General features: G+C 41.1%; 1 protein-coding gene across 1 annotated transcript; it reads right to left on the bottom strand.

The window, feature by feature from the left end:
* Positions 1-10797: 10797 nt before the first annotated feature.
* Positions 10798-16018, bottom strand: LOC123449624 (CDP-diacylglycerol--serine O-phosphatidyltransferase 2). Its single transcript, XM_045126908.1, has 12 exons — positions 15396-16018; positions 14595-14660; positions 14371-14430; positions 14101-14191; positions 13848-13902; positions 13666-13745; positions 13444-13560; positions 13265-13349; positions 12530-12621; positions 11460-11713; positions 11259-11347; positions 10798-11154 (listed from the first exon to the last, which is right to left on the bottom strand). Exons 1-12 carry the CDS (start codon positions 15524-15526, stop codon positions 11027-11029), a joined length of 1248 nt encoding a protein of 415 aa, XP_044982843.1. The 5' UTR covers positions 15527-16018; the 3' UTR covers positions 10798-11026.
* Between the last annotated feature and the right edge of the window lie 1208 nt (positions 16019-17226).

Raw genomic sequence — 17226 nt, 5'->3', positions numbered from 1 at the left:
TAAAAGAAAGAGAACTCACGGCTCCTCAAAGTTATGGCACTGTCGTTTGGGCCATATTTCAAAAGGGAGGATAGAAAGACTAATTAAAAGTGAGATTCTTCCTCCACTAGAGTTCTGAGATTTAGAACAACGCATTGATTGCGTTAAAGGAAAGTATGTAAAACAAATTAAAAAGGGTGCAAACCGAAGCACTAGCACACTAGAAATCATCCACACTGATATATGTGGACCATTTCCTGTGAAAAGTGTGGATGGCTATGACTCGTTCATAACATTCACAGATGATTACTCCCAAGTTGGTTATATTTATCCAATCAAAGAAAGAAATGAAGCATTGGATAAATTTAAAATATTCAAAGCTGAAGTTGAAAATCAGATTGACAAAAAGATAAAGATAGTGAGGTCTGACCGTGGGGTGAGTACTACGGTCGACACACTCCATATGACCAAGTCCCTGGACCTTTTGCAAAGTTCTTGCAGGAGTCTGGCATAGTAGCCCAGTATTCAATGTCGGGCGAACCTCAACAAAATGGAGTAGTTGAAAAGCGTAATCGTACCCTTATGGATATGGTGCGCAGCACGATGAGCTACTCCAACCTGCCATTGGGATTATGGATGTTGGCGCTTAAAACCGTCATTCACATTCTCAATAGAGTACCAAGGAGTTGGTGCCCAGAACACTGTACGAGTTGTGGACAGGAAAAGTACCATCCTTGCAGCACTTTAAAGTGTGGGGATACCCATCTGAGGCCAAGATGTTTAATCCAAATATTGCAAAGTTAGATCCCAAAACAGTGAGTTGCCACTTCATTGGCTATCCTGATAGATCAAAAGGTTTTCGTTTCTACTGTCCAGAAAGACACACAAAGTTTGTAGAAACGAGACATGCGGTCTTCTTAGAGGAAGAAATGATGAGGGGGAGTCTCGTAGCTCGAAAAATTGATCTTGAGGAGAATAGGGTGCATGCACCTAATCCGATGATTCAAGAGCCATTTTTCGCACCACATGTTGTAACTCCAACCATGACAACTATGGGAGAGGATCCGGAACCTGTCCTTCAGGATCCGACTGAACCTGTTGTTGAGCATGAAAGGGAGGTACAACGGCCAATTTTAGAGGATGTGTGAGAGAATGAGGCACTTAGAAGGTCTAACGGAACAAGAAGATCGGCTATTTCTGCTGATTATAAAGTTTATAACACAGAATTGGTTCATATGGAAGGTGATCCCACTTCATGTGAAGAAGCGATGAGAAGCCCTCACTCATCGAAGTGGCTGGAGGCAATGGAAGACGAGATGAAATCGATGAGTTCCAACGATGTTTGAGACTTAGAAAATATTCCTAAAGGAGCCAAAACAGTAGGCTGTAAATGGTTCTACAAAACAAAGTATGACTCTAATGGGAATATAGAAAAGTATAAAGCACGACTCGTCGCAAAAGGATTTACACAAAGAGAAGGGATATACTACAACGAGACTTTTTTCTCAGTCTCATGTAAGGATTCCTTCAAAATCATAATGGCATTAGTTGCACATTTTGATTTAGAGTTGCATCAAATGGATGTAAAGACGATATTTCTAAACGGAGATTTAGAAGAAAATATCTAAATGAAACAACCCAAGGGTTTTACCATGGAAGGCAAGGAAGATATGTGATGTCGCCTAAAGAAATCCATTTATGAACTAAGGCAAGCCTCTAGACAGTGGTATCTAAAGTTTAGCGATACTATTAAAAGATTTGGATTTAAAGAAAATGTTGAGGATAACTGCGTTTATGCAAAGTTTAAAAATGGGAAATACATTTTCCTAATATTGTATGTGGATGATATCTTGCTTGCAAACAATGGTGTTAGTCTACTACAAGAGACAAAGAAGTTTTTATCCTCAAACTTTGATATGAAAGACCTTGGTGATGCTTCATATGTTTTGGGCATTGAAATTCACCAAGATAGAAAAAATGGAGTCTTAGGACTATCGTAGAAAGCATATTTAGAGAAGGTTCTCAAAAAGTACAATATGCATGCGAGTAAGGCCACACCTGCTCCTATAGTCAAGGGTGGTAGTTTTGGGAATTACCAATGTCCCAAGAACCAGTACGAGCTCGATCGGAAGAAAGCAATGTCATATACTTCGGTTGTTGGAAGTTTACAGTATGCACAAGTGTGCACACGTCCTGACTTAGCTTTTATCACCGGGGTACTTGGTAGATATCAAGCGAATCCAGGCCTAGAGCACTGGTAGATGGCAAAGAAAGTATTGCGTTATGCGCAAGGCATAAAGGATATCATGCTAACATACAGAAGATCTGATTCCGTAAAGATAAAAGGGTATGCAGACGCAGATTTTGCGGGAGATAGAGATGATAGAAAATCCACGTCGGGATACGTGTTCACTCTCTCTGGAGGGGCTATTTCATGGAAAAGCTCCAAACAGACCATAGTTGCATCGTCCATGATGCAAGCAGAGTTTATAGCATGTTTCGAAGCCACCGGTCAGGTGATATGGTTAAAGAAATTTATACCCGACTTCAAAGTGATAGATTGTATTCACAAGCCACTAAAGATATACTGTGACAACCAGCCCGCAGTATTTTATGCTCACAACAACAAGTCGAGTAATGCTTCCAAGACAATAGATATAAAGTACTATGTTGTGAAAGATAAAATCGAGGATCACACTATAAGTCTCGAGCATATAAGTACAAAGAATATGCTTGCGGATCCGCTAACGAAAGGCTTACCACCCAATGTGTTCAAGAAACAATTAGCCGGCATGGGGTTAATGAAAAGCCTATGATTCTGGATCATAAGAGGCCCAAAAAGTAACATAATTTGTTTCAAAACAAAATGTATGTAGTGGTTGTATGATTCTGTCGACAATAAAGCTGTGACGATGAGACATGCTCTACATGCCAATATGTGATGAAACAAATAAACTAGAAAGTATAAAGTTAAAGTAAAAGTTAAGATCAAGGGGAAGAATGTTAGGTTGATCTCTCCGCGTGGATCCAACGGCCCGCCGCACCCTTGATCCATATGCGCCCTGATTGGGGGCGCCCAACCAGTTATGATTGGTGGGCTCCTGTGACACGTGCTATATTAACAGATGTGGGGGCCGGGGCACGACTCACGAGGTTCGCCGGCATAACTTTCCCCACCTACACGCCATGTCAATCTAGGGTTAGCGCGGTGCTCACGGGACTACCACCACCTCTCCATCTCACTGTCGTCGCCGCCGTCACCACCTCACGATGGACACCGACGGGAGTTCCTCGACCGCAGGACAAGGTAAAACCCACCACCACTACCGGAATCACCAGTTTACCGGATCCAAAGATCTATCACAGGGTGCCCGACTCAATAAAAATCTAAATATATCTTTAAACACCATGAGTTCAGAACCAAAAAATATGTTGTAAGAATATCATACAGGCCTCAATACCTGATCCTGAATCCTGATGACCAAGTTTCAGATTTTCAGTAGTATGTACTCTACGTGTCTAACTGTCTATAGTCTGCCTGCACATGAATGAGAGCACTGAGAGGAGAGGAATTAAATAGAGCCTGCTGAAATCGTTTCAGACTTTCAGATCAGGATTCATGAACAGGAAGACAATTAGCCACCTGATTACCAAAGGACGGCGACGAGTAGCGTATGGCTGCTGCTGCTTGGTCTCTCCTGCAGGGCCGCTGCGTGCGCCGCTGCGTTGCGTGCACCTCTCCTGCAGGCTGCTGCGTGTACAGGCGTACGGCCACTACGGCGACGTCGTCGTCGGCCACTCGATCAGTAGCTAGGGCTCGGGAAGTCGGGAGTCGAAAAAGGAACCGTCCAGACACGGATCGCTCATTTCCTTTTTTATTCTAAGGATCTTTCGCTATTTCGTTGGGATCGCGCAATCGACACCTGGGTATTCTTCTTCCAACGCTTCCAGTAAGGCGGTAATACAGGTCCGATCATGAGAGCGGCTTCGATCCTTCTCCTTATCATGATCCCAACGATGATGGTCCCTACCCTATATCTATCCAAACGATCGATCACGGCTACGCCCATGGTCTTTCTCCTAGTCCCTTTGCCTCTGTTCGATCTCTATGGTGGTCGCCCCTCTTCCCTTGAATCACGCTCAAGCATCCAGCTATGGGAGCTACCACGGGGTTTCTCATCTCTTCTTTGCCTTCTTCTATGACATCTTTTGGCTACAAAATCAAGTGCGACATCGTGGGGTTAAACTCGCGACCTAGGGATCATCCACGTCTGGCGATTGTCAACTGAGCTAATGAGCGTTGGTGTTAGCTAAACACCACGAAACTTAAAAGTACTACGAAAAAGAGGGAGAATGAAGAGTAGCGAACGGGCACACCAGACCAGGTACTGTAGCTACAGCACCGCATGCTGTGGCGACACAACCTGGGTACTGTAGCCATTTTTTGAAACTCCAGTTTTTCTTAAACACAAACATTTTTTGAAAAGCACGAACAATTATGGAAAAATCAAACAATCTGTGAAAATGGAAATTTTGAAAAAACACAACAAATTCTGAAAAGTGCGAACGGATTTAGGAAAATTCGAACAATTTTCAAAAACATAAAATTTGAGAAAACACGAATAGATTTTACAAAATAAGAGTAAAAATTGAAAAAAATGAACACTTTTAGGAAAAACACGAATCAATTTCCAGACGAATCAATTTGAGAAAATACGACTCTATTTTACAAATCTCACTACACTTTAAGCCATAAGATTTCCGGACGAACCCAATCAATGCCGTAATCTTGATTTATTTAGCTACTCCCTCCGTCACAGTTTATAAGGCATATACATGTACCTAGATCGTTACTTTAACTTGTATAAAATATATTGTTTAACTTAAAAATTATATCATTAGAAAATAGAACATCTAAAGTTTCTAATGATATATTTTTTTATAATATATGTCTCTCATTAAGTTGGTTAAATTGACGACATAGGTATACGTGCATGCCTTATAAACTGTGACGGAGGGAGTAGTTACATTGTGCATTGACACATTGTTTTTTATTGATCTTTAATATTCAATTTTATGATGTGGTAGCAATGACCAACTGTGAAAGACTCGGAAACAACTTGGAATCCCCGCCCCCCACCCCCTAATATTTAAGTACATCATATATTTACATGCACAATCTATGTATAAAATACTCCCTCCGTTTCTAAATATAAGTCTTTTAAGACATTTCATTAATAGTCTACATACAAAGCAAAAAAAATGAATTTACACTCTAAAATATGTCCATATAGATCCGTATGTGGTCCTCTAGTGAAACCTCTAGAAAGACTTATATTTAGGAACGGAGGGAGTAGTTCATATACATGTGAATTTGACATGCACACTAATAAATAAATGTTGGGTATTTCTATATGTTTTTTGAAATATATGGTTAATATATAAACCTTAATGGGTATGGTTGATTCTAAGAGAGATAAGGTGATGGATGCAAGTAATTGTTACTTTCGGGGTTAAATTACACTTATGATAGTATCATACCAAACCAACAAAAAATATGTTGTACAAATCTCTTTGCATATCTCATTACAAGTGATACTACCTTTTCACACAAAAAATACTACAAGAATTTTTTTATTAGATTAAACCAAGAAATATACTACACGTGTTTGACGCATGGTGAGTTGAATGATTTTATTCCAATACCAAGTATACATGTGATACTAGCTGATTGTAAACCCCGGATTAAAAAAGATATGTTTGGCCATGAAAGAACTAGTAAGCTATCGATGGAACAAGTATAGGACAAAATCCCTCATGTATTTTTCCTATATTTTAGAATATATATATGTAGTACATTGATAATTGGCATTGATATTTAGTTACACCTAAATTAGACAACCATGTATTATAGAAATATCTACTAGCTTCAGAGCTCTCTTCCATGATATTTAATTAGACCAAAATAGAGATGAATGCCTCTACATATTCGCATTCATCTGAGTGTCACAAATTACTCTATAAAGAAATGTGTTTTTTCTTTGATCCAATATTTTAGTTTGATGAAATATTTATAAGGTTCCTAGAAAAGAAGCAACTAATGGAACTTCCTAGTAGTATGTGATTCAAATTTATTGTATTTTCATTTTTCCATGGTCAACATATACAATAAAATGCTCTATCTCAATATTTAGATCATTACCGGTGATTAATTTTCAAAGTATTACAAATTATAATGGTTAACCTATAATGTTGAAATAATGTGTTACTAATTATAAAGAAGTGAAAAATGTTTATAAATAATAGATAGGCAAAAACTAAACTGTAGCGTGTGCACGGAGTCGCTCGTGTGCGGCGGCTTGCAGAGATTCGAACAAATTTCATCCGGTGCCGAGACGCACGGGGCATCTCATCCATACAGGGATCATTTAATTAACGCGCTTGCCTACCAGAAAATAGCTGTTGCAATGCACTTTTTTCAACCACATCATGTAGTTCAAAGGAAGGCATGCACAAGCGAACATTAGATGTACTATTTTGAATGCTGCAACACTATACCACATGATATGCTACAGTGCGATGTGCATTGATGTGATTGCAGTATACCTATAATCTGACAACTAAGTTTTATTTTAATTGATAATAAGGATATTTTTGTAATACAATGACTAAGTATGCTGAACTCTTTTGTCAAGTAAGCATTTTTTATATTGCAATTAAATATGTTTAAAACTGGTAACTAAATACCCTAAGTATGTGAAACCTAAGGATGCTAAACTCTTTTACAAACTATAAGCATTTTATAATTTGGAAAGAAGTATGTTTAAATCTGGTAACTGAATAACCTAAGTATGCTAAACTTTTTTGGCAACTAAGACTTTTTTACAGTATGGCAAGTAAGTGTTTTAAATATGAAAACTAAATAACCTAAGTATGCTAAACTTTGACAAATAAGTGCTCATACTATGGAAATTAAGTTCTCGTAATATGGCAACTAAGGTTTTCTCAATCTAGGTAACCGAGTAGTTAACTGATGTACTAATAAGTATCCTAAGAGACCACGGGTAAATCTACATGCAAAAAAGTCAAAAGAAAAGAAGAGGATGTGAAGGGCTGAAAGCGACCGGAGAGTGTTTGGATTCTTTTTTTTCACCGTCACAGCTTTCTCGTGCACGACTTGAGGCCCATCTTTTTTATTACTAGTGAGAACTCTAGCATAGAGCATTGTACATGCGTGTGAGGGAATAGCGGGGTCATGATTTTTTAATCTAGTTGTGCGAGTAACGGTCGGCTACTAGCTACCACACGGGAGAGCGTATATGCGGCGCCGCTCTGTAGTCGAGCCCATAATGGATAGACATGTAACTGAACTCGGACCGGCCAATAAGAGCATACTTATATTCTTAGAAATTCTGGTTGTTGCACTACATCAAAGATTTATGTGAAAGTGCTAGAATATTGCGTTAAAAAAATTGGAGTGACCAAACTCATCATCCCATTATAAAACAAAATGCAATGATTAAACCTGTAACAAAATTTAAAAGAGAGATTTCCCACAGTTGTGCTGGTTAATTGACTTGCACCCAAACATAGCGATCATCACTAAGGCACCTTTGATTAGATGACCAGACCGCCATTGCAAACATGAGAAGCTAGAGATGATTATACAAGAGATACAGAAAAACACATATGACGGTTCACTAGTATTTGATTCTAATTGTTATATTTCCAATTGGTGGATTCACCACTTATTTATATGAAATGAGATCTCGATAATTTGAGATATGATACCTCAAGATAATGATCGACAAACCATAGTAGTTACTCAAACTCATTTGCATATCCTACTACAAAACCTTTATATCGGTAAAGGAAACCATGACAGTACTAAATCAGAAAGAGTTAAACTAAACATGTGCTTAAAGAACCCACATCCATCCTGGCCGTGAAGAATAACGAGTGGGGAATCTCCCCTCTCCTCAATTAGGAACATCGAGCCACCACCGCACCACTAGTAACAAGATAACAGTGCAACCTCACCCTCTCTAGCAATAAGAACCAGGAATCAAAGATGTGAGGAAACAGAGGAGCTAAACTATTGATAACACAGACCAAATTATGCTAATACATGTATTTTCCGTAAAATCCAAGGGGAAAAGCATAAAATAAATATGTATGCACACGTATACGAGATGATGGGAGGATCCATGCCTCCTGTTAGACCCCCGGGTTCCACCACTACTAAGAACCACATTGTCGATGAGGCCACTAGATTCATCAAACATGGTTGCCTTGGCCAATGAATCTTGGGCATGCCGAAAGCTTATGCCATTGTGGGACTCATAGTTGGTGCATGCCCTTATTGGTTGTGATGAAAATAATCAATGTGTAGACTACCATTAATAAAGTTATGAATGTATGCAACAACATAGATAGCATGGTCTAATCTACAACAATTAATCTATGATTCATGCAGAAAGTAACTATCATGTCATCTACCAACAAGATAAACCTTAAAATAATCAAGTAACACACATATTGCATGAGAAATAATCAATCACAAGCTCGAATTTCTACAACGGGTCATCGATTGGGGGTATCCTCACCCTACTGCAGGATAGGGACAGGAGCGGCTAGCGTGGAAGAGAACAAATGAGTATGTTTCGAGAGGGATGCCTCCCTCATATAGAATCGTATCAATAACTCCCACGCTGAACAATATATGTGAAACGAAGCGCCCCGACGTATCTTGCCATGCACCACTTGCTAACTACATGTTGATGTGCATACTTATAAGAGTTTAGTGCATGAGACCGAGTGGGTAGATAAGGTTAGTGACCATTTGAGAGAAAAAGAGATGCAACTACACCATGGTAGTGTGTCAGCAAAACCGTACACAGGTGTGTGTGTGAAGACATAGCATAGCTCTCTCTTGCCAACTCACCCAAAGAAATCATGAGAGGTGACCTTATAAATTGGTCTAAGCAATTATCATTGGCAATGTGGGGCCAAACCTCACGTTTTTGTTTTTTTTTCGAAAATTAACATACCCTTACCCCTTTGACCTCTCCACTTTTCTAAAATTTCATTGGGACAAGGCCAAAGGCCCATTAATTCCAGTAATCTACACCACCTAGAAGTCAAAGTTTGCAACCTGACTTTCATAGAGACCCCATGTACGGCCCATTCAGTGGCGCCATAAAGCAACCAAAAACTCCCAAAAAACACGCTGAAGACCTGGTGTTTCTTACCACTTGAGCTGCTGAGTGTAAGAGATTTGTAGGCAGTGCAAAAGCTAACTAAATGCAGCGGCAAATTTTAAAATTCAAACAATTCAACCATTTGTTCAAAAATTTGTGAACACTTTTAAAGATGCGAATATTGTTTGGAATAGTGCACAAATTTCTAAATTTGATTTTTTTTAAAACGTTACAGTTTTTTAAATATATATTGAACCATTTTGTAATATTCACTGCACAATTTTCAAAGTACAAACTAGACATTTTTGCAATATACAGTGAGAAATATTTAAATAAACATTGTAAATTTTTGTTATATCTGCTTAAAATATATAAATACACATTGAACATTTTTTAGATATATGATGATCAATTTTAAAGTATGCACCTAAGATTTTGAAAATATTAAAATACACATTGGACTTTCTTTGTTATATGATTAACAATTTCAAAATAAACAATGAACTTTTTTTAATATGTTTAATAGTTGATTTTCTTAAGATAGGGTGAACATTTCCAAAAATATACAATGAATATTTTTTAATATAAACACACAATAAGCTTTGTATAATACACAAAAAATAAATTGATTAATCAAAAATAAAAAAGGAAAAGAAAAGTACTAGAAACTGAAAGGGAAAAAAGAGAAAAAAAGCAACATAACAGATAAGAAAAAGCAGAGCAACAGTGGGCTGGCCCAAACTGGTGTGTCGGAAGCCTAGCTTCAGCGAAGCCACGTCCTTTTGACGCTCTTCAGCGTTAAATAGGATCTGACACTTCCATATAGCAGGTTTTTTTTTTTTTGAAAGCTTGCAGCCTCCGGCATTTATTCAATAGGCGTAAGCTCATCTACTAGCAGTCTAGCACCAGCATGCGCTAAAATTAATTCAATCAGAAAGCCAGGGGATACAGTAAAATTCATTACATCATTTAAAGCCAAAGCTCATCTAGCACCAGCATGCGCTGCCGAGTTAACATCTTGCCCAGGAAAGAGAAGTTTAAACCCCTGAAAGGTACTCGCTCCGTTTTTAAATATAAGTTTTTTTTAATTTATTAAGAGACTACATACGAAGTAAAATAAGTAAATCTACACTATAAAATATGTCTATATTCATTCGTATGTAGTCTTATAGTGAAACATTTAAAAAGACTTCTATTTAGGAACAGAAGAAGTATTAACCAAACATTTTCACCTATAATTTTCATTATTTCAAATATTCTCATACAGTTTCCCTTATCACCAGAACTTGGTAGAAGAACAGCTAGAAAATACTCCCTTTGTAAAGAAATATAAGAGTGTTTATAGATCACTAAAGTAGTTATCTAAATGTTCTTATATTTGTTTACGGAGGGAGTATTTGGTAGAAGTGTGAAAAGTCCAGTTATTGACAAAAAATATTTTCCTACAATATTCATCTTTTAAATGTGCTTAGGACTTCTTTTTGTTAGCCAGAGTGGTTCAGGGTAGCATCAGAAACTTGGACTAAACAAAAATAAATAAACTTGGCACAAACAGAAAAGGAGCCCTAAATATGTTCTTTCTGTACATAAAGATTGTCCAAGCATTTTGAGACAGAACTCAACCAATCTGACAATCTCGACTTATTAGCTCATTATATTTTGTGTTTATTCTTGATTGATCTAGAGTTGTCAATCTTGTGAACAATGGGCTGCTGTGACAGACCAGGTTCGTGTCACTGTCAGGAGCTCCCCTGAGGTTTTTTAGTTACATCATATATGTACAGCCTATGTATAAAAAAAACAACTTTGAAATGATTCCAGTAGAAATCATTCTTCACACCAAGCTATCAGAGATTCTTTCTGCGGAATTTCTGGTGATTCCTCCACGACCACGCGAGCAAGAAGATCATGAACGCTACCCCCGCCGACCTCCAAAAGATTATCAGCCATGTAGGCATTGGATCATGAAAAAGCCCTGGCCATATTTCAGTTTCTATACGTTAAGACAATCACACTGCAGATTTTGTAGCACATGAAACCGCAGGGCTATACGTGTTAAGGTGAAAAAGGTGAGCTTACCATGCCCGAACTTCATGCAGATAAGAAGCTCCACTATGCATATGGCTACAGAGAGCCAACAGAAGGCCCCGACCTTCTTCACCGGTTTGCTGAGGTGATCAAAACAGTTCATGGCCAAATTCCATCAATAAATTAAGAGATGACTACTGTTCATGTGTGCTTAATCTGTTGACAAGTTTGTGCAGAGCAACTGAGAAGTACCTGTCTTGCAGGTAGGAGTTGTACTCGCGGATGGTCGGGATCGCAATCAGCCACCAGAGGATCAATCTGTACACAACCAAGGGATTCCTCGGAGGGATCCAGAGGCAGAACTTAAGGAAAAATGTGTTGAGCTCCACCATCATGAAAACGACGCAGAGGAACAGCACTTGGATGAACCGCAAAGGCCCCATGAATGGCTGCCATTGATCCTTGTCCCACTGTGCAGGAGTGAACTGGCTCAAAGATCTCTTCACCTGCAAATCAAAAGAGAGGAAGTAGATGGTGTAAGCACACTGAATCAAAACTAACTAGTCTGCAGTTCAGGAAAAAAATAACCAGTCCGCACAACTGAGCTTCAAGATTCGATATAAATTCACACCAAGAACACTGACGCCAGCTTATGTTGAAACTATTTTCCAATATTTCCGTTAATATTTCCGTTAATAGTTCCAATATTTCCGTTAATAGTTCCCAATATTTAAATAACATCTCCTTTTCTCAGACTGTACCAAGCTTCCTTCCAAAACAATGTTTTGTTAGGCCATATCATTGTATTGATCACTTAACTGGACAAACATGATTATCAAGTAAGGTTCTCTGTAACAGTCTGTGACTGTTCACATGTGGGTACAGTAACAGATAAATGCATAGAGAATTGGCAAGCAGCAGACAAATTATTGAGAAGAAAAATCAGGGATCAATAATGGCAAAAGACAGGTTTGAACAGCACAAGACACAGCCCCACTGGGATGCCCTTGCATCATGTTGCCTGGTATCTCACATACAAGAAGTCAAAGCAATTCACTTTTCCTCAGTAATTGGCTGACAGCAATGTTTCATGAAGTTACTACTGGTCTTGCACTACAATCTGGTCAGAGTCTCTGATAACTCAAAACATTATTCATGCTGTAACTTTTAGAAAGCCAAAGGAGACCGTGGGAATCTGAAGAGTACAGGAATCTGACCGTGGAAAAGGAACACTGATGTGCTAATTAGGAGGGACTGTGGATGCAACTGACTCATGAGAAAATGCAACCATTGGTCTGTTGATATATTTTCAGTAAACATACCTTACCCATGATGCTTGGCTGTCGGCTCAGTCCAACCCATTCATATGTTTTGCCATCGAAGTATCGGACCGTGTGCATTCCCGCCCAAATACCTGAATCAAAATACCAGAATTTCAGTAAAAGGATGCACCGGTGACAGAACTAGAAGTTGGTGCTCAGACAAAATGATGAGGTGTTGCAGCAACAGATAGAAATCGTTTGCTGAGGCTCAAAAAACGTCCAGGTCAAATATCATGGATTTCCAATGAGCTGAACACGATTAACTTCCATACACATAGTACTTGATTATTAAACTAGCCATTCCGTCAACATAAGGGCAATGAATATTCGAAATAGTGATTTGTGTATTAATCAAAGACTTGTTCCGCAAGAGGTACTTGCAACAGAAAATCTAGTTTCTACCACTGAAGCAAAAGAACAAGAGAAACTAAATTTTATTGTCAAGTAGGAAGTATCCTATGTACTTAGCAATCAGTGGTATGTCGACCAGGCACTACAGGTTATCCCTTCCAAATTCTGGATACATCACATCAATATTTTTAATGTTATCATTGTTACAGTTGATAAGGTCAGATTCAAAGGATATGTATCAAATCATGCAACCCGAGAAGCACTCAGCTATTTGAATATGCATAAATCTATTACAGGAAATTTTTGGATCATATACATACCAGGAAGGAAATATAAGGTATGAAAAAGGAGTGTGAAGTCATTAAGAGTCTTTAGATGTCTCACCAAACCAATTGCAGATCAAGATGTCCAAGATAATACTATCCCACCAGCACTCATTAAAGTTTGGTAACATATGTCGGAACGTAAGCTGCAAAACATGATAATAAGCACATTTCATTGTCAAAGACGGCAATAAGACGACAAAAACATAACTTCTTCCAAACAAGGAGACCAGATCTAACCTCCATTAGCTCGAAGCCAATCGACAAGACCCAAAGGAGAGCTTGATTTCGTATCATTACAGCCTTGCCCCACCAGCCCAAGACATGGGCGACAACAAATTCATCAAACAATGTCTCCTATATATTGATCACGGAAGCCGTCAAATTTGGTGGGATTAATGACAGCAACAATAAAAAGGAGGCCATCTTCATGAAATAGGAAGGTTCACATGGAAATCATACATAAATATTTATGAACTTGTTATTAGGGTTTTCTGGAACATACAGACGGCAATCGGCTCCATAGGATCTCTCCGGTAATTCTGCATTTGGGTAAAAAAAAAGAGCAGGGGTTTGTTAACACCATCTTTTCACATTTTTACCAGTGATGATGTGAAACTAACGAATTCACACAAAGACATTACCAACTCCGAGATCAGGAGAAAGGTGTTTCATGAACCGGCGAGCATCGTCACGATTCTGGAAAACGAGCAAGAAATTAGGACAATGCGCTGTATATCCATGATGTGCCACACATGCATGTTTATGGCATTTACTCTTGAAGTATCCAAATCATGTGTTCAGATGCCAACAGAACAGTAACAAACAGTGCGCATAGCAATTTATAGCATGTCCTCGAAGAGGAAAAATTAACTGCACATAGTGCGTATAGCTAACCTGGAAAAGAAGAAACGTGAGAGCAACAAGGTAAACAACCGCCAGCCCGTGCACCAGGCGCCAGAAGGCAGGATGGGGCCGAATAAGTATCCTGTCATAATTTTTGCCAGATGGCTGAATTATTGTCTACCAAATCATCCAATGAGACCAGCACACCAAGAAAATTTACAAGGATATTAAATCATGAACAATACCGACTGAATTTGCATGATTAAGCACTAATGTTCAGTTTATACAAAAAAAATAAAAACTGTCAAAAAATGAACTCACGTTGATGGTGCCTGGAGTGTGCAGTAGGCGAGGAACACCGCAATCATAGCCCAGACACCCCTAGAAAGCGCCAGCAGGCAAAAATCATGTCAGCGTCACTCGCTCTCCCCAATCATTTTTGCCGAAAAGGCGGCATCAGAACCCATTTTTTTCCTAGCCGTGATAAACATGACAGCGAACAGGGAAATTCAGGCTGGCTTGAGCCATACTGCTACATACAGTACCTCTTGATAGATGTGGAGCTGCTGTGAGAGGCAGCGCCCTCCGGATCCAGAGCTCCACTCGCCCAGCTGAAACGGGAAACAGTATTGAAGTTTGAGGTCAGATGGCAGCCAGAGAAAGTAAAGAGGAGAAGAAGAACAGTCCACATTTCTTCAGTGGTACTACAAGTTACTGAATCCGTTGCTTGCCCCGTGTGAGTTCTTCCGACACATATTTTCTTTTGGGATAACTTGGCACTGAGTTCACTCAACCATGGATAGTCTCTGGGGTTTACTTAGCTCTAAGCTTGATGGAGGTCTCATTAACCCATCAAGCGACAGCAAGGGTGTTCTTCTAGAACGACGTGAAATGCAGTGCAGCCGAGGAGCGCAAGAATATTTCCAGACAAAGAGAATTGGCAAGAGATATTCGAAAAAGATGTCGATTCTCATCACCACCCCCACCCTCCTAGTAGGTTGGTTCATGATGCTCCAATCATAGTACAAAAGCTGAACCCTTTGGCAACAAAAGCCATTAAATTTGGACCCAGGGAAAAAGATACTCTCTGTAAAAATAAAAACAACCACGAAGGGTGTACAATTTCTGACACTGTTGCAGCACCTGATATCCCTGCAGGCTCTTGTACTTGCATACTACTACCCCCCAACGCAAACGCACACGCTTTTTCACATCTGGTTTTGACTTTTCACGGCCGGTCACGCAGGCCAGCGGCGGAAGAAGAAGAAGGAGAATAAAAAATTGCGAGGAGCACGAGAGGAATCAATCAATCGGCCGGGGATGGGATGGTTGCTTCGGTTGCTTACATGAGGAGGCATGCGCCGACGAGGAGCACCGAGATGGTGCGCGGCTTGTAGAGCCAGGCCGTCCACGGGTCGTACTCCTCTGCCGGCGGCGTGCGCGGCCGCGCCCTCTGCCTCGCCGCCGCCGCCTCCATCCCTGCCCGAAACAGGGGAACGGACGCCGCTGACTATGAGCGGCGGCGACGACGGAGACCGCCGCCGGCCGGACGGAGGCTCGGGAGGTGGCGGCTGCCGCCAGGCGCCAGCTTCCCGACACGTATGGCTGGATATGCTGCCCGCTGGCGTGCCGGCTGAGGACCCTATCCGTAGCGAGAGCCGATGAAGGATATGGAATTTGGCGGAGACGGAGGCGGCGGGCGATCGGAGCAGGTGGGGGTGGAAGGAGGAGGGAGTGGTGGCGGCGGCTGGGTTCTTCCTCTTTAAAGGAGGAGGGAATCGGGAGGAGACGGGACGGGACGGGGGAGCCGTGGGCGGCGATGGTGGATTGGGTTTGGCGTCTCCACGTACGACGCGGCGGCGCCACGGAAATCACGGAACCACCGCCGTTCCGTTTGCCGCCTGGCCCGGCCTACGACGCTCTCTCTCTCTCTCTCTCTGGCACGGATTCGAGCGAGGTCCCCCGCCTCCCCGGGCTGGGCTGGCACGTATAGTAGGTAGTAGGACCATTGCTCCGGGTCCGGTTCACCAACCAGTTTTTGTTCGATTCCACTTGTATTTCCTTCACAAGAAAACACCACGATATCTCGTTATATCTGAGAAGAAACATCCACGGATAAAGTGAAATACATTGAAATAGAAGAAAAAAAGACACTGCCTTTAACAAGGTTCTTCAACAGTAACGCGTTTAGAAAAGGAAAGCGCCGCTTGAGCTTAGCCACCACCGGATCCAATCACCAAAGTCAAGAATCAATGTCCGATCATCTACGGCCGGACCTCTCAAATGATCCTCATACGTCTGCGATCGCGTCCGATTACTAATCGGACATGAGAGAGAAGAAAAAAGTGACCCAATCGAGCCCCTCGTATCGTTTCTATACGCCCGCGCTGTCACGAAGATCTTCGATGGCCCCTTCAATCTCCAACGAGGGCGTCGCCGCAGGTCGGAGTGATCACCACAATGGCCAGTACCTACGGCGGAGCACATCACCTCAGCGGAGAGCCCTGTCCACGCATGTCAACCGAGGCCCAACATGATCGAGACTGGGAGCACGAAACCACATCACCATCACCGATGTGACACGCGCGTAGAGCATAGAACCACTCGACATATGAGCATCCTTGAAAGACAAAGAACATCTACAGCCACAACCAGCAAATCCGACCCCTCGGCGCGTCCGCGGGCATTGACCGGGCACGCCACATATTTGGTACTCTGCATCCGCGTATCTCATATCGAAATCCTATATTTATACTACACATGCAACGTGGAACTACTCTACGTGAACAAGCATCAGACAACAAAATCGAAAGTTCATCTTAAGTTTGTCGGACATAGTTCAGAGATTTCTACAACTAAAAACTATATAAACAATGCGAAGGAAGGAGTGGCGAGATCACCACTTCCTCGCGGGGTCCTTGCCTTTCCGGTCGCGAGCGCAACTTTAGCCATTCACGGCTGGGGGGGGGGGTCTTGATCGTCGTCAAAGGAGGCGCAGTTGTCGTCGTCATCGTCGGAGAGGACAATGAGCCCCTTCATCCGAGAGACCGCCCTGTCCTGCTACCGCTTTACCTTGGCGATCCTAGCCACCTCCGTCGATGTCTCATTCGTATCGCGCTCCGACTGCTCGATAGCAAGCCCGAGCGCCTTAACGTTCTTCCGCTAGAGGTGTCGAGC

This window comes from Hordeum vulgare, chromosome 1H, assembly GCF_904849725.1.
Source record: "Hordeum vulgare subsp. vulgare chromosome 1H, MorexV3_pseudomolecules_assembly, whole genome shotgun sequence".
In the NCBI taxonomy this organism is placed as follows: Eukaryota; Viridiplantae; Streptophyta; class Magnoliopsida; order Poales; family Poaceae; genus Hordeum; species Hordeum vulgare.
The sequence above is the reverse complement of the archived record's forward strand: the minus strand, read 5'-3'. Positions and strand labels throughout refer to the sequence as shown.